Source organism: Anser cygnoides, chromosome 19 (genome assembly GCF_040182565.1).
Source record: "Anser cygnoides isolate HZ-2024a breed goose chromosome 19, Taihu_goose_T2T_genome, whole genome shotgun sequence".
Classification (NCBI taxonomy): Eukaryota; Metazoa; Chordata; class Aves; order Anseriformes; family Anatidae; genus Anser; species Anser cygnoides.
In genome coordinates this window covers 10,222,235-10,237,809 of record NC_089891.1, presented here as the reverse complement: position 1 = coordinate 10,237,809, position 15,575 = coordinate 10,222,235, and the positions used below count along the sequence as shown (strand labels likewise).

General features: G+C 59.5%; 2 protein-coding genes across 8 annotated transcripts in view; one reads left to right on the top strand and one right to left on the bottom strand.

Annotated features, from left to right (window-relative positions):
• The window catches only part of ARSG (arylsulfatase G), a 44,104-nt gene that overhangs the window by 17,270 nt on the left and 11,259 nt on the right, over positions 1 to 15,575 (bottom strand). The window contains exon 1 of one of the 7 annotated variants that reach the window (XM_066980228.1): positions 2,500 to 2,615. The exons of 2 other annotated variants lie outside the window; for them this stretch is intronic. In XM_066980228.1, coding sequence (XP_066836329.1) covers positions 2,500 to 2,526 — 27 coding nt within the window. In that variant the 5' untranslated portion in view covers positions 2,527 to 2,615. Of the gene's footprint in view, positions 1 to 474; positions 2,322 to 2,499; positions 2,616 to 15,575 lie in introns of those variants that run through there. 4 more of the 7 variants (XM_066980225.1, XM_066980226.1, XM_048064498.2 and 1 more) reach the window with 4 other exon arrangements.
• Positions 6,964 to 15,500, top strand: SLC16A6 (solute carrier family 16 member 6). Its single transcript, XM_066980234.1, has 6 exons — positions 6,964 to 7,121; positions 8,837 to 9,078; positions 9,689 to 9,832; positions 10,425 to 10,553; positions 11,731 to 12,558; positions 13,151 to 15,500. Exons 2-6 carry the CDS (start codon positions 8,844 to 8,846, stop codon positions 13,402 to 13,404), a joined length of 1,590 nt encoding a protein of 529 aa, XP_066836335.1. The 5' UTR covers positions 6,964 to 7,121; positions 8,837 to 8,843; the 3' UTR covers positions 13,405 to 15,500.

Sequence of the window (15,575 nt, the reverse complement as noted above, 5' to 3'; positions counted from 1 at the left end):
CCTGCAGGAGCCCCCCGGACCCCGGCCGCAGGAGCGGTTTTGCCCTGACGTTGTGCCCCTTGCTGCCCGAGTGCCCGCCCGCTGCACAGGAACGGTGCCCGTGCGCTGCAGCCAGCCGGGGCAAAATAAGAGAAATCAGGCAAACCGGCAACGCAAAAAAGCCCAGAAACTTCTAGGATTACAGGATTAAGCACAGCGCTTCGAATTGGTGGGCTGGCTTAGGGCAGGGTTTGGCCACAGGCGGCAAAGAGGCACCAAGAGCGAACACCCCAAAAACCGACCGCGGGGACACGGCTGCGAAAGCCAACCTACGGCCAAAGCGAGGTGAAGCTGCTGAGCTTTGCCAAAACCACGCCGAGCCCCGCACAGGAGCGTGGCAGCAGCAGGAACGCGCCCCGGGGACGCGCGGCCAAGCAGGACAGGAGCCACGGAGATAACCCAGGAGGGCGAGGAGGGAAGGGAACGGCCACAAACCAAGGGACGACGCGACAGGAGGCAGGAGGGGGGATCGGATGAGCCCCATCTGTAGGCCGGGAGATTTGCAGCTGGCAAAACGATTTATTCACGGGTTTGCCACGCGCGTCGTCAAAGCTCGGCGCCGTCAGCTCCGCAGCACAGCAGGGCAGCGATCAGGGATGTAGCCCAATTCGCGACCCGTTGCCCAGAGCTCTCCTTCGCAAACTTCCACGAGGGCCTCGCGGCTCCGCACGGCGACCCCCGCACACAGCCCTGTGCCCACCGGCACCGTTGCTGACCGAGGTGAATGCTCTTGTCCAGAAATTGATGTAGGATTTCATAACCCCTGCCTGAACGGGAGAGGAGCGGGGCCACAACTGCGATTCCTCCCCGCCAGCACCGGGCGGTTTCAGAGAGGTGTTCTCTGCGGGGACCCCGAGCCCCTCGTAGGGACCGCCGCCCGTCAGAGGGGACGTGGCAGGCACGTGGCTCGCAGGGAGCTGAGAATTGGGGCTCCCGCACAGCAGTGGCAAGGGAAGCCCACACTGGAGTTGTGCTTTAGCACACGAAGGGCCGGGGCGCACGAGCAACGCGCCGGGGCTCTCCGCACGGCGACGGGGCAGGAGGACTGGCGGGGGGGCCTCCAAGCGGTTCGGGGGGGGGCGAGGAAAAGGACCGAGTTGAGCCGAGCTCCACGTAAGCATCCCGGCTGAGCCGTGCTGAACCCGGCCGGCCGCAGCCTTGCCAGGAAGCCACGCCGTGTAATTCAACCCTCCGGCACCTCCACCGGCGTCCAGCAGCTCCCGGCTCCCCGAGCCGAGCCCCAGCAGCCCCGAGCATCCCGCAGCCGACCCCTTCCCGTGCCAGGGCTGGCCCCGCGCCGTCCCCCTCCCCGCGACCCCACAAAACCCCGTTCCTCGTGAGGGCCCCGAGGACGGAAATCCAGCCCGTGCGCTCCCTGCGGAAAAGGCACGGGCAAGGTTACGTTTTTTTAATGCGAACGCTAAAAAACGAAGCCAGCTGCTCGGAGGCTGCCTGCTAATACGAGGGCTTCTGGGTTGGCCTGGCAGGGCGGCTTCTGGCAGGAGCGATAGACCGCAATTACAGCCGCCGCACCTCCGCCTCCCCACGCCCGCCGAGCATCCAGATAGCGAGAGGCAGCCTGAGCCTTGGCAGGGCTGCCTGTTTGCTTTGGGGAGGTACGCCGGCGTGACACGGCTAAGGAAAACAATGGGGCCGTTTTCAAAGGACGCTCTCTTCTCTCTAATTTACGCGGAAAGCCAGCCGGGGCCCCGAGCTCTGCAGGAGCGTCGGACGGAACTTCTCCATCTCCGATCCTCGGGAGCCATTTGGAAGGGACGCGGGGTCAGGTGGTGGGAGCGCGGCACGCGCCTCTCGCCCTGCTCCCCCTGCCCACGCCGGGACTATCGGCAGCGGGTCCAAACCCCAGCAAGGCGCCACCTGCATCGCCCTCCGCGTGCCCGTGTGCAGGACCGGGACGTGCCCGTGGCTGCGGGCACCCGTACCCGCACCACCTGCGGGTGGGCAGCAGGGAACGGGGCCACTGGGTCCCCGTCCCCACATCGTTACGGGGCCACCCATCCCCGCCACAGCTTGCCCCACAGCACCGCGTCATGACATCAGAGCTTGCAAAAGGCAGGATTGTGCCCACGCAAGGCAGCGTGCCCCGAGGGGCGCTCCCACCAAAGCCCTGAGAGCCGGCAGCCGGGGGCTGCCCGGCGCCCCCTGCCCAGCCCTGCCTTCACCCCCAGCCTCTCCCCGTGCTCCCCCCCGACCCCCTTGGCCCAGGTGCCTCCCCGGCCCTTTTGATCCCCAGTTCCCGGGAAAGTCTGGGCTCCGCTGGCGTTGCGCCCCCGCCGCACGCCGCGCATATCCCCTGCATCATCCGCTCGAGCCCAGGCGCCCGCACGGCACGGAAGGCAGCGCGGCGCTGCCTGTGCGGGCGGCTCCGGCTGCTCCGCGGGGTTTTCTCCTTCAAACCCCCTTGCGAGGACGAACCGGCCCTAAAACGAGCCCCGGTACCTGCCGGGAGCTGCGCCTCGGCAGCATCCCCGCTCCCCGGGGACGCCGCTGCAGCGGAGCCGGACGGCACCCGGGGGACGGAGCTGTGCGACCGTCTGCGCCTCTTTTAGCTGTTTCTGCAAAAAAAAAAAAAAAACCACGACTCTGAAAAGATTCTCCCAGGCTGCCTACGGTGGGAACATGGCGCCTCGCTTCGCGCTAAGCAGTTGTCAGCAGGAAACGCTGCACCGGCGGCCGCAGCCCGATTAGCTCCTCGTGCATAATTAGCCCCGGGAATCGAGGCCTCTTCCCCCTCCGGATAACCCGCCCGGAGCTCCCCCAGCATCGCGTGGGCTTCGCCGTCGCACCGGGGACTGCTCGCACGGGCATCACAACAGGCACTTTGCAGCTGGGAATAATTACCAAAAAAATAGCGAAAGCGTGGTTTTACGAGGCCGATAATGCAGCTCGCAGAGAGAAAGGGGGGGATAAGGCAGAACCAGACGAACCAGTTGAGGAAAACCCCAAAGCACCGGCAGCCTGCGCTGAGCAGAGAAGGAGGAATAGGAGAAGGCACCTCCGGGGCTGACCTGCCCGGGCAGGCGAGGGCAGCCGCCCGCTCTGCCCAGGGATGCCACGGGCACCTCCTAACCCCGAGCGGCCGAGCTCCCTGCCCGGCGCTGCGCAGATCCGTCACCTGTTTATTACACATTAACCCGAAGCTGACAAATCTCGGGGCCAGCGCCATCGCTTTCACATTTTTCGCATGCTTTCACCTTTTCGCGCCTGCCTGGCGAGCGGAACGGCAGGGACCAGGAACCCAAACCCCAGCCCCAGCACCACACGAGGACGGACGCCCGGCCACATCCCGGCAGGGGGAAAAATCCTCGTTTCGTTCCCAAAGTAATCACGCACGGGGTTTATTTCTGGTTCGAGCGCAGCAAAGGGCAGCAGGTGCTTTGTGAGTTCTCTGCGTAGGGCAGAGGGTGCACGAATCCTGCCTCCTCGTTACCAGCACGTTTGGCAGCGAAGCCCCGTTCCCGGTAACGCCGTCCCGACGGCGCTCCGAACGCGGGACTTTATTCCAGGAAAAGGTTTTGGGCTGGAATAGTTTACACCAGTTCCCCTAACAGAACAAGCAGCGCTGACAAAAACATACTTCTGCAGATTTACTAGGATTTCTGCCAGGTCCCGAGACGTGGGGGGGGGGGGAATGTTTTTCACCCATCACACTGCTGGGTCTTTCAGAGCAAACATTACACATGCGGAGCAGGGCCCGGCGAACCCGAGCAGAATAAATGAACTGCGAGTCCCCGAGCCGGGCAGTGGCTGGGGCCCTGCGCTCCCTTCCCCACGCGCCTCCGCTCCTGCCTGATTTATGCCCGCGGACGGGGCGCTCGCTCTTTGCTGCTGCGTTTTGCGGAGCCGCGCACGCCGCTCCCGCGGAGCTCAGCGCCCGTCGGAGGCAGAGCCCGGCCCGGGAACGGAGGGCGAGCGACGGGGGAAAGTGGCCGGGCTGGGGACGCTCCGGGAGCGGCCACGTGCCGGGCTCCGACAGCCCCCGCCGCTCCCCGAAGCCTCGCCGCGCTCGGAAAGCGCCAGGGAGAGGAACGGGAAGGTGAAGCAGAGAGGGAGATGAAAAGGACTGACAAGAAATACCAGGCAGTAAATCGCCCTCGCGTTGGGGCTCTTTTCGTGCCAGAGATATTTGCATTCTGATTTCTCCCCCGGAGGCACAAACCTCTCCTGTCGGCCCAGAACCACTCGCGCCCGTCGCTGCCAGGAAGAATTACGAGGCGGGGAGGGCGACGGGGGCTCGCTGGGGTCAGCGGCCGACGGAGCGGCATTGCCGGGAGGAATTAGTCAAGTTAATTGCTTTGTCTAAGTTACCGAGTGGGATCGAGAGCTTATTTGCCCCATTTGCTAGAAGTTGGCCAAATTTTGCCCCCGCTGCCCACTAAATGTACCCGTGCGGCCCCACCGGCAATTCCCATTGTGAAAGAACCGAAGGGACTGCAGCCGACCCGAAAGCAGCAGCCCTGGCGGACGGGTCAGGGACCGAAGGAACGTCTCACCTCGGGTAATTGCCCCAGGGCTCGGAGCCAGCATCGCCAGGCTCCCCGTTACCCCAGGCTCCCCGGGCAGCGCAGTGCGAGAGGGCAGCGCCCGTCGGTGCCTGGTACAAGGCGACACCGTCGGTGCCAGCACGGCACCGCAAAGCCGGGCACCGCAGCGCTCCTTCCTTGCTCAAGGACACCGGCAGCTGCAGCTTTTTCCTATTTTTTTTTTTTTTTTGTTACCGATCTCAAGGAAAATTAGGGGAAACCCTGCAGCGCCGTGGCTCGAGCTCCAGCCCTGCAGCCGGGCGCAGGAAGCCGCCGGCCCGTGCCGCGTTTCCAGTGCCCCGCTCCCTTCCTCCCCCGGGCACGTAGGTGCCGAGCCGGTGCCGCCCGCTCCCGGTTTGACCCGCACGCCGCTGCCTCAGCTCCCCGCACGGCGAGATGCTCTCCCTCCAGGAGCTGCCCGCACGGCGCGGAGGGGACGGTGCGCGTGCCCCGAGCCTCCGCAAACCCTGCACCGGGGGCTTCGGCGTGCAAACGCTGCTCCCGTCCCGTCCCGCTCCTGCCTCCCGGCTCCCCGGTGAGCCTGAGCCGGGGACATTCCCGGCCCCGTACCCAGCTGCGGGGTGAGGAGGGAGCAGGGGGCTCTGCCCAGAGGTGGCCGGACCACGGCCGCGCTCCCCACGGGCCTAAACGTGCGCGCGATGCCCTCCGCTTCCAGCCCAGGCCACACGTCAGAGCCCTTCCTGCAGACCTCGGGGGCACAAAATTGGGGCGCAAAAGCCCCAGGGCTGAGCTCGGCGCGAACCCAAACGTGCTCCTGGGGACGCTTCGTGCTGCTCCCTGCGGGCACCGCCGGCTCCCCCTGCCCTACTCACGGCGGGGGGGTTGCTGCACCCCTGGTTCCTGGACCGGGACCCCCGCACCCCGTCACCCCCCCCCCCCCAAACCTCAGCAGGTGCCGGGGCGGGTGGCGGGATCGGGGGGCATCCCCCCTCCCCAAAACGCCAACCATGCAGCTTTGCACACCCCCCCGCACCCCCAACCCCCTGTCACCCCAGCAGGTGCCAGGGTGGGTAGCGGGTTCGGGGGACAATCCCCCTCCCCAAAACCCCAACCGCCCACTTCTGTGCACCCCAGCAGGCGCTGGGGGAAGGATCAGGATCAGGGTGCTCTCCCCCTCCCCAAACCCCCCACAGCCCACCTTTGCACCCCCCTGTGCACCCCTCATCCTGTTCCCATTCCCCAAAACCCCACTACCCCCCAAAAAAAACCCATTCCCCCCTCCCCAACCCCATTCCCCCCCATAAACCCCCTTAAGCCCCCAAAACCCCCCTAACCCCCTCACAACCCCCCTTAAACCCCTCACAACCCCCCTTAAACCCCCCAAAGCCCCCATAATCCCCCTTAAACCCCCCACAACCTCTTTAACCCCCCCATAGCCCCCCTTAAACCCCCCACAACCCCCCTTAAACCCCCCACAACCCCTTTAACTCCTCATAACCCCCCTTAAACCCCCCCCGAACCCCCATTAATCCCCCATAACCCCCCTTAAGACTCCCCAAGCCCCCCCAAACCCCCCATAACCCCTCCAACCCCCCTTAACCCCCCGTAACCCCCATTAACCCCCCATTAACCCCCCCATAACGCCCCCCAATCCCCCCATAACCCCCCTTAAACCCCCCCGAATCCCCATTAATCCCCCATAACCCCCCTTAAACCCCCCCAAGCCCCCCCAAACCCCCCATAACCCTCCCCAAACCCCCAATAACCCTCCCCAACCCCCCCTTAACCCCCCATTAATCCCCCCCAAACCCCAAATAACCCCCCCGTAATCCCCCAAACCCCCCATAACCCCCCCCAAACCCCCCAACCCCTCCTTAACCTCCCCATAACCCCCCCAAATCCCCCCATAACCCTCCCCAAACCCCCCCATAACCCCCCCTTAACCCCCCATAATCCCCCCCAAACCCCAAATAACCCCCCCGTAACCCCCCAAGGCCCCCCAAACCCCCCATAACCCCCCCAAACCCCCACTAACCCCCCCATAACGCCCCCCAATCCCCCCGTAACCCCCCCAAACCCCCCTTAACCCCCCCTTAACCCCCCCATAACCCCCCCATAACCCCCATTAACCCCCCCATAACCCCCCAAATCCCCCCGTAACCCCTCCTAAACCCCTAATAACCCCCCATTAAGCCCCCCATAACGCCTCCCAATCCCCCCATAACGCCCCCCAATCCCCCCATTAACCCCCCCCAAACCCCCATTAACCCCCCCTTAACCCCCCCAAATCCCCCCATCCCCCCCCAATATCCCCCCCCCGCGCCCCCAGCCCCGCCCCCAGCCCCCCCCCCCCGCCCCGTTCCGCTCCGTTCCGAGCCGCGCCGCAGCCGGGCCGGGCGCGCACATGGCGCTGCGGAGCCGCCGGCGGAGACCGGCTGCAGCCGGTCTATAAAGGGCCGGCCCCGAGCGGCCGGGCGGGCACCGAGCAGCGCCGCGGGCCCCGGGAGCAGCCGGCGGGCAGCGGGGCCGCCTCCTCTCGCCGCCGGCCATGGGCCGCCCCTAGCCCCCCGCACCCCGGTGAGTTGGTTTTTTTTTTTATTATTATTTTTCCTTTTTTTTTTTTTTTTTTCGGGGGACACCTTGCCGGGTGGGGGAGGGATGGGCTTGCGGGTTATTTTTTATTATTATTATATATTTTCTTTAATTTTAATTATTTTTTTTTGGTATTATTTTGTGCCCCCCCTCCACTTTTCCTCCCCTCCCCTTTTCCGCATCCCTTTATTTTTAGCCGGCGGCCCCCGGCGCCCGCCGAGGAGCCGGTGCGGCGGCGATGCAGAAACCAGGTCTGAAACGTTCCCGAAGTGATGCTGGGGGGGGGGGGGGCACCTCCATTCTTATCCCCCCCCCCCCGCCTCACTTTAATCCCTCTCCGCATCGCAATGCCCATTATGCACGCCGAGAATTGGCATTATTGCTTTTTTTTTTTCCTGCTCCTACATAGCCGGGTGCCTCCTAACCTCATCCTCCCCCCCCGGTGCTCAGCCCCGACCCCGCTCCTCTCTCTCGAGGGGGGGGGCTCAGACAAACTTCGAGCCCCGCCGGTGGTCGTGGGCCCCCCCCCCCGGGCACGGGAGCGATGCTGGAGCCCACGGCTCGCTCCGTCCCTCGGCAGGACCCCCCCGGGGACAGCCGTGCACCGGCCCGCACCCACCTTGTGGCACCGCAGAGCGGGGGGCAGCGGGGTGCTGGGTGCCCCCCTGCACCCCCCCCCTACTTTGGGGTGAAGGGGGGGGGGGGCGCAGAGCCCTCGCCAGGCACCCGCGGGGCTGCTCGCCGTCACCCGTGGGTGCCGCAGCCGGGCAGGCGCACGCCTGCCGCCGGGCGAGAAGTTCCCCCGTGGGATGGGGAAGCGCTGCCGGAGCCGCTCGGGGTTCCTCCGGCGTGTAAAATGGAGGAGGGAAACGCCTGGCGGAGCGGGGAGCCTCAGCCCCGGAGGGGTGGTGGGGGGGTGGTGGTGGCAGCCCCTGGGGTGCAGCCCCCTCGCCGTCCCCGTCCCGGGTGGATGCCGTGCCCCCACCGCCGGGACGTCCCCATCGCCGCCACCGCCGCAGGTGTCGCGGCGCGGCTGAGCCCCGAGGGCTGCGTGGGGAGCTGGTGGCGGCGGGGGCGTCCCCGCTGCGGGCACGCTGACCCCCGCCCCGGGAAGGTGCAGGCAGGCAGGGCTCGCAGCCCCGGCGCGGTGTTTTTGGGGAAGGAGCACGCTCCCGAGCAGCCGCCGTCCGCCCCGAGCGCCAGCAGCCGCTCAAGGCGATGCGCGGCGGCTTCGGCGGGCGGCAGCGTGCCGTGGCCGTGGCTTGTGGCACCCAGCAGCCCCGCAGGAGAGCGGCAGCACCCGGAGGTGCTGGTGGCTGCCCCGCGGGAGGGCCGGGGACGGGGAGCGCCGTGGGAAGCCCCGGAGGTCCGAGCCCTCTCCGGGTGCCGCGGCGGATCTTTCACGAACTGCATCCAGCCCCCTGCGCTGAACCGCAGCCGGTCGCTGGGTTTCGCTGATGGGAACAGCTCACCCTGGTGCCGGGCGGGGAGTTTCTAGCCCTCGGTTCAAAGGGCACGAGCAGAAACGGTCCCTGGGGGACCATCAAGGGAGGAACTTTAGCCCAGCGCCTGCATTTAATTCCTCAGCAGCCCGGGGACTGGCCAACGGCACCTTGGCGATGGTTTGGCTGCTAGGCCGTGCCTCCGTAAGCAGAATTCTTCTTACGCTGATGCCTGGCTTGTTCTCCCCTCTCTTCCAGATCAAAAATGACGGTCAAGGCTGTAAAAATGCCGTGCACCACTCCAAATGTTTATACTAAAGTGCCTGACGGAGGATGGGGTTGGACGGTTGCTTTTGCTTTCTTCTTCGTGGAAGCTCTTACGTACGGCATTATAAAATCCTTTGGAGTCTTCTTCAACGACCTGATGGAAAGCTTTGACGAAACCAACAGCAGGATATCCTGGATCATATCCATCTGTGTGTTTGTGCAGACCTTCACAGGTAAGAGTAAAGGGCACGGGTCAGAAGGTGCAGCCGTGCTGCTGACTCGGCATGCGAGGGCCCGATCTCTGGGCTATCTGGGACTCGCGTCCCTGATGGCTCCACGACACGTAGCCTCCATAAAGCCTGGAGGCCGTGTTCCTGAAACACCACGAAATGGCTGTCTCGACCTGCCAGGCCCTCTGAGCCACTTGTCCTGCTCGGCATGAGGGCGCAGCCTGCGTCCCCGGCTCCGGGGGCTGAGCCCAGCCCAGCTGCTTGGCTCTCATCAGAAATGAAACTGATGAAAAGAGAACTTCACAGCCTAATTCCTTAGTGAAAAGCCTCACGTATAACCCGAGCTTTCATTGAAACCCGCTTGTTTCGGTGGGTTTTGCAGCAGGTTTGTCCCAGGCTGCCATGCCTTGGTCTCTTCTGGAAGCTTTTCATCCGAGGGTGGCTGCAGGGGCGATGCTGCGCTCTGCGAGGCTGACGGCGAGGTGCCACGTGGTGGGGACTGGGAGGGGGCAGAGGCGCAGGGAGAGGCTCCGAAGGGGACGGCAGCTGGGGAAGCTGCCGACCTGTGTGCTGACCACCGACCTGTGCTGACCACGGCTCTCTTCCCACCCAGCTCCTCTGTCAACCGTCCTAAGCAATCGCTTCGGTCACCGCTTCGTCGTGATGGCCGGCGGGGTGCTGGTCAGCACCGGCATGGTCACTGCCTCCTTCGCCCGCACCGTCGCGGACATGTATGTCACCATCGGCATCGTTTCTGGTGAGTTGTCCCCGTCCCCGTCCCGCCGCACGCTTTCACGTCGCTTCCAGCGAGCTCCGCCTGGGCGCCGCGCCTGCACCGGGCAGGAGCCCCGCTCGCTGCTGGTTTAACTGGGATTGCTGGGGAGGCGAGAGCCCTTCGCAGGTCAAACCCTCTCCTTTCCCTCGCTTCTTGTTCCTGTTACCTTGCCCTTTTTCCAATCTGGCCTGGATGCCCTGCTCACGTCTGCTGCCAGTGAGCTTTGCCTCGCTTACGGGAGCAACCGCTGCAGGCTCAGAGTCTTTAAGCAGATGAGGCCCTCAAAGCAAATACTGCTCTGTTTGGGAACAGGAGGCACTGCCTAGCAGGTTTGGGGTTTTGGGCCTTTTGTTTTTGTTTTTTCTTGGGTTTTGCTTTTGTTTTTTTTCCTCTCGTCCAATTTAAAAAAATAACATTTTGGTTTCCCCAATGGTTTTCTTCCAGGGTGACTTGCTGAGTTGGCCGAAATGATACTGTAATCTCACCACCAGGAAAGCTGACTTAACGTGTTCTCGCATCAGTGTTTCCCCCTCCCTTACTTGTTGTTATGGCAATTTTTGGCATTTATTCACAGGCCTCGGATACTGCCTCTCTTTCCTCCCGACTGTCACCATTTTATCACAGTATTTTGACAAAAGGCGTTCGCTGGTCACAGCAGTGGCATCTACAGGGGAATGCTTTGCTGTCTTCTCCTTCGCACCAGGTACAGTGCCTGCATACTGTGAATTCCTGCATGCCTACACCACAATCCTGCTCTGATCCTTTTCCCAACCCAGTGGTGCTCGCTGGCCTTACCATGAGCTGCTGCGGCCCCCAGGTTGTAGCTGATGTGCCTGCGGCTCTCCTGCCCCGCAGGCAGGATTACTTGTAATCCTAAAGAGCGGTCTAACCGTGGCAAATGCCCTCCCCTGTCCCCAGCAGCCGAGGTGCCGTGCTGTCAGGGAGGGGTCCTGAGTCCCCCAGCGCAAGGGATGGTGCTGAGCAGCTTGCAGCTGCCCCGAGCTGCGGCGGGGAGAGGGAAAGGGGCACAGGCAGGTGCTGGGGAAAGGGCTGCGCTCCCCCCAGCGCTGCCTGGCACGCCAGGCCCTGCTGCACCGCTGCCCGACCCGCTGGTTCCCTTTATAGAGCTCGCAGGCTAAAAATAAGACTTGAGAAACTCCAGCTATTTAAAACACAGGCAGTACAAATAACTGCTCCTAAAGGTTAGTGGGCTCGTGCTGAGCGCAGGCGGCTGAGCGGCCGCAGCCTGCTGGGGACCTGCCCCCAGCCCAGGAGAGGAGCACATCCCACACGTCCCCATCGCTGCCCTCTCCCCAGCAGCGTGTCCGGGGCGTTTCCTTCAGATGGCGGCCTCATGGGCACGCTTGTGCTCGGCTAATACCCATCCCAGAGCTCGTTTGGTTGCAGTTGAGGGCTTGTAATTAAGCAGTTGCACGCACCTTTGAGTGAGGCCGACAGACTTCCTCTGGTAGCTGCCTGCAGGGTGGGGTCAGCTGAAAGAGGAAACTCAAACGTTGCGTTTGCTCTCATTCACTAAAAATAACACCACCTACATCCCCGCACATCCCAAACGGGTTGGGACCTCCAAAGTGACAAGCGGCAAGATAGCTTCTGCTAGCCAGATGTGCGATGTGATGCCTGGCCTTCCTGCTGAGACGTGGGTGCCCACCCCTGGGTGGCCCTGGGCAGGGCAGGATGAGGTCCATGGTCAGGAGGGGCCCACGCTCAGCCTCCGTCTGGGCTGAGGTGCTCCGGACCCTTCAGCTGGTGCCAGAAGTGCTACGGCTTTGGTTGCTCCGCTAACCAGAAATTCAGATAGCTTCTTGGCGTAACCGCAGGGGTTTTTAGTTACGCGCTGTTCCTGTGCTCTCTTTCCTCAGCAATTACTGCTCTGAAGGAGCAGATCGGCTGGAGATACAGCCTGCTGTCTGTTGGGGTGCTGCAGCTGAGCATTGTCATCTGCGGATCGCTGCTGCGACCCATTATAATCAAAGAGCAAGCAGAAGAAGAAGTGAAAGTGCAGCCTCCGGAAGAGCCCACGGAGACAAAGTACATGCTTGAAAACGAGCAAACACGCACCTCAATAGAGTCCATCGACTCAGGAGTCGAAATAACTACCTCACCCAGAAATGTGCCTGGAAACACCAAAGCAGAGCCGAAAAGTGAAGAACCAAAGGAACACGCACAGACCCTCGTTGAAAACAACAGCCCCCCTACAGAACCAAAAACCAAACTACTGGACTTTTCTGTGATGAGAGACTCTAGCTTTATCTGTTATGCATTCTTTGGCCTATTTGCTACCCTGGGGTTCTTTGCTCCCTCCCTGTACATCATTCCCCTGAGTCGCAGCCTTGGCATCAGCAAAGACCACTCTGCATACATACTGTCAGCCATGGCGATCGCAGAGGTCTTTGGAAGAATTTCAGCTGGCTGGGTTCTCAACAAAAAGCCTATCCGCAAGATCTACATCGAACTCATCTGTGTCGTCCTGCTGTCCGTAGCACTGTTTGCCTTCCCTTTTGCCTCCGAATTCTGGGGGTTGATGACATGTAGCGTATTTTTCGGGTTCATGCTCGGAACAGTAGCGGGCACACACATTCCTCTGCTGGCAGAAGACGACGTGGTTGGCATTGCAAAAATGTCTTCCGCAGCTGGAGTCTACGTCTTCATTCAGAGCTTAGCTGGGTTGGCTGGCCCACCCCTTGCAGGTAACCAGAACTTTTCATCGCGCTTTTTGTATGTCTGATAAATACTGGTGCTGACCTCTCTAGAAGGTATTGTGATGGCCCTAGTCATAGTGCTACCCTAAAGACCTGCAGCTAGCGTGAGGAGGCTCTCGGAGCCTGAAGACTGCTGCAATGCAGCTCTGCAGAGTCCCAAAGACGAGGCAGGCTCCACGGAGGAACCTCAGGGCAGAGAAAAACACTGCAGTGCTGCCCTGATCCTGTCAGAAACCCAACACTGGCATCAGTTCAGGCTGCAGCGAGCAGCAGAAGCAGACTGCTCTCCCTGTGCAGGTGGTCTTACCACGCACCGCAAAAAAGGTGACATCTACCAGAACACATAGCTGCCTGAAGTGTCCTAGTGTCCCTGCAGTGACTCAGGTCTTCTCACTTGCATAAAGATGACTGAACGTAACGTTTTCCCACCTTTCCTTTAAGGTAGCATCTGTTTGTCATCAGTTAATCTCTTCCTTGCAAATATTGATGCAGCGGTACCCGTAGGAATCCTCTTCTAGGCAGGGTGGGCAAGAATGTGGGAGAAGGTTGTGGCTAACTGGTGTGAATGTGTCTTCCATAGGTGTCTTAGTGGATAAAACACAGAACTACAGCTCGGCCTTCTACTCCTGTGCTGCTGGCATGGTCCTGGGCGCTGTGTTTCTGTCCTTGGTGAGACCGTGCAAAGCTGGGCTGTGCCACCGGCAGCAGCCGGGCGCGGAGGAAGGCGCGGCGGAAGGCACGGCGCAGGGCACGCAAGACTTGCCAGAGGACTTTATTGAAATGGATATTGGAAAAGCAGATAATTCAGGAAAAGGCTGTGACAGCGTGGCGTAAAAACTGTTCCTTCTCCATCTAATATACGTGGTGTAAGCCGGGGAACATGTCAGCTCTGCTCCACATTTTAAAACTACATTCTAAAGGGAATGTGAAATTTTAAATGTGAACAGAACAGTTGCTATTAACAAACAACTTTTTTATTGTTAGAAAGAACTTTTTTAACCAACAATGGAAAGCTCCATAGAAAATACAGATAGCCACATAAGAATAATTCGTGTCTAGCATGAAGATGCGATGCACACTCCTGCTTTCCCGATAACACGCATAGGTAAAGGCTCAACTGATCCCATGCGAAAAACCGAACGGCAGAAGCAGCCCGTGCAAGTCAACCTGGCAGTGCAGTCTCTGACTGCCTCCGTTCATCCCATCCTGCAAATCCTGCACAGTCACAAACCAATTATACTAACTAGAGACGAGTACTTGTGCAACACTAGTAGCCAACTGCATTTTCTTTCGGAAGAATATGGACTTACGTTTTAGATTTGAGGAGGAGGCTAGGCTAGATAGCTGACTTAAACATTGCTATTGTTCTTCTAATTAACTTGAATGTCACAAATGCTGGGAAATCAGAGGTTCCATATGTCTTTGTGGCCAGTTATTACTGCACATATTTCATGATAAGATCATTTTTCTTCTCCTGATTGGTTTCCTTAGAACCGTCTTGTATCACTAGTCTGACCAGATGTACTGTTTTCTAATTTAACTAGTATTTATTAATTTATTCTAAGATAGTTAAAGGATGTTATCTTAACTGGAGAGGAAAAATAATCTTTTGCATAATGGCAAACTGTCTTTACATCAAACCTTTCAATACCTATCTTGTATTGCTAGCTTGTGAAATTGTTGGGGAAACTTACTTTCACAGCATAGAGTATAGCTGTTTTTAATAGGTAGGCCCTAGGTAACCCCCTTGTTATTTAAAATAATAATAATAAAAAAATCCCTACAGATTCACTATCTCCTTCCATAAGGCCTCAGCTGCTGTCAGTGGACCTCGCTCTACTGCCCTAAGCAGACCACCACGCAGTGAGGATTTGGCCCAGCATGTCTCTAACAGCTGAATGTACCCAAATGTCTCACCTAGAGGCGCACGAGGACGTCTCTGCCACATCTCTGAACGAATGTGGAGTCCCTCGATGCTGTCCTGGCCGGGGGCTGGTCCTAGCGGTGCCCCTTCGTCCCCAGCCTCAGAGAGAGGCTTTTTGCTGCTGACTTCAGTGAGAAAAAAAACTGGAGCCCGTGTGTATTTAATGTGTAAAAGGAATTATAAAAGTCAACGTACTAGCTGTTCATTTAGTCTTAACAGGAGAGATTCCTACTCACAGTGACACAAGCTTGCTTACCCCACCTATGTGCATCTTAACGCCTCTAGGCAACTCAGGGGGATAAATAAAACGAGTCTGTTTCAGTTTGAGTACACGTGCTTTGGAAAAAAAAAAAAAAAAGCATTTCTGTGTATTTAAGTGGAAGTGGCATCATGCATTAACTGCTACACTGACATGTCTGTGTGTTTCACCAGCCATAGAAACGTGGGACAATCTGTAGAACTCCTCTTTGGGAAGGTGCTTGAATTGTTTTTGTCTTAGATGTCCAAAAAAAAAAAAAGAAACAGGCACTCATGCAACAAAGTGGCTAGAGCAATCCATCGTCACTGCCTGAAAACTGTTGTGACCATGCTGCAGTCTCGTGTCCTTTCTATGCCTCAGCACTTTATCACCCACAGCAGAACCTCGCTGCGTCGCGCCAAGGACTGGAAGACCCCTTACCGAGAACTCGAGTGTTGCGAGTCAGTGAGTAACTGAACAAATACCGTGTTGCATTCAGATGTACTTTATTTATTGTTAATTTATGATACTTCAAGCATTTTGGTAAATGTTCTGTAGCCTATAATTGTAAGATTATTGAAGTCTTTGTAATATGAGACCTCACTACAGCACTTTGCTATTACAACTCTGCTTGGAAGTGGAATAAGGCCTCCAGGTTTTGCGTGTGTGTGAAAGCTCCCTGTTCTGCAGATTTACGAGGTTCTACTGTAACTTTTTTTACAACAATTTCCAATACAGATCAAATAATACGTTTGTCACTGACCTTGCCGTACGTTTCTGTCCTGTCTGTGTGTGCGCGGGCTCGGCGGGCCCGGAAGCGGGCTTCAATGCGCCCAGAGCAGG

Excerpts from the sequence above, each read along its gene's own strand:
- SLC16A6 (XM_066980234.1), top strand. The coding sequence starts at position 8,844 with ATGACGGTCAAGGCTGTAAAAATGCCGTGCACCACTCCAAATGTTTAT. Across the intron at positions 9,833-10,424 it reads CACCATCGGCATCGTTTCTG|GCCTCGGATACTGCCTCTCT; the intron begins GTGAGTTGTCCC and ends ATTTATTCACAG. Across the intron at positions 10,554-11,730 it reads TGTCTTCTCCTTCGCACCAG|CAATTACTGCTCTGAAGGAG; the intron begins GTACAGTGCCTG and ends CTCTTTCCTCAG.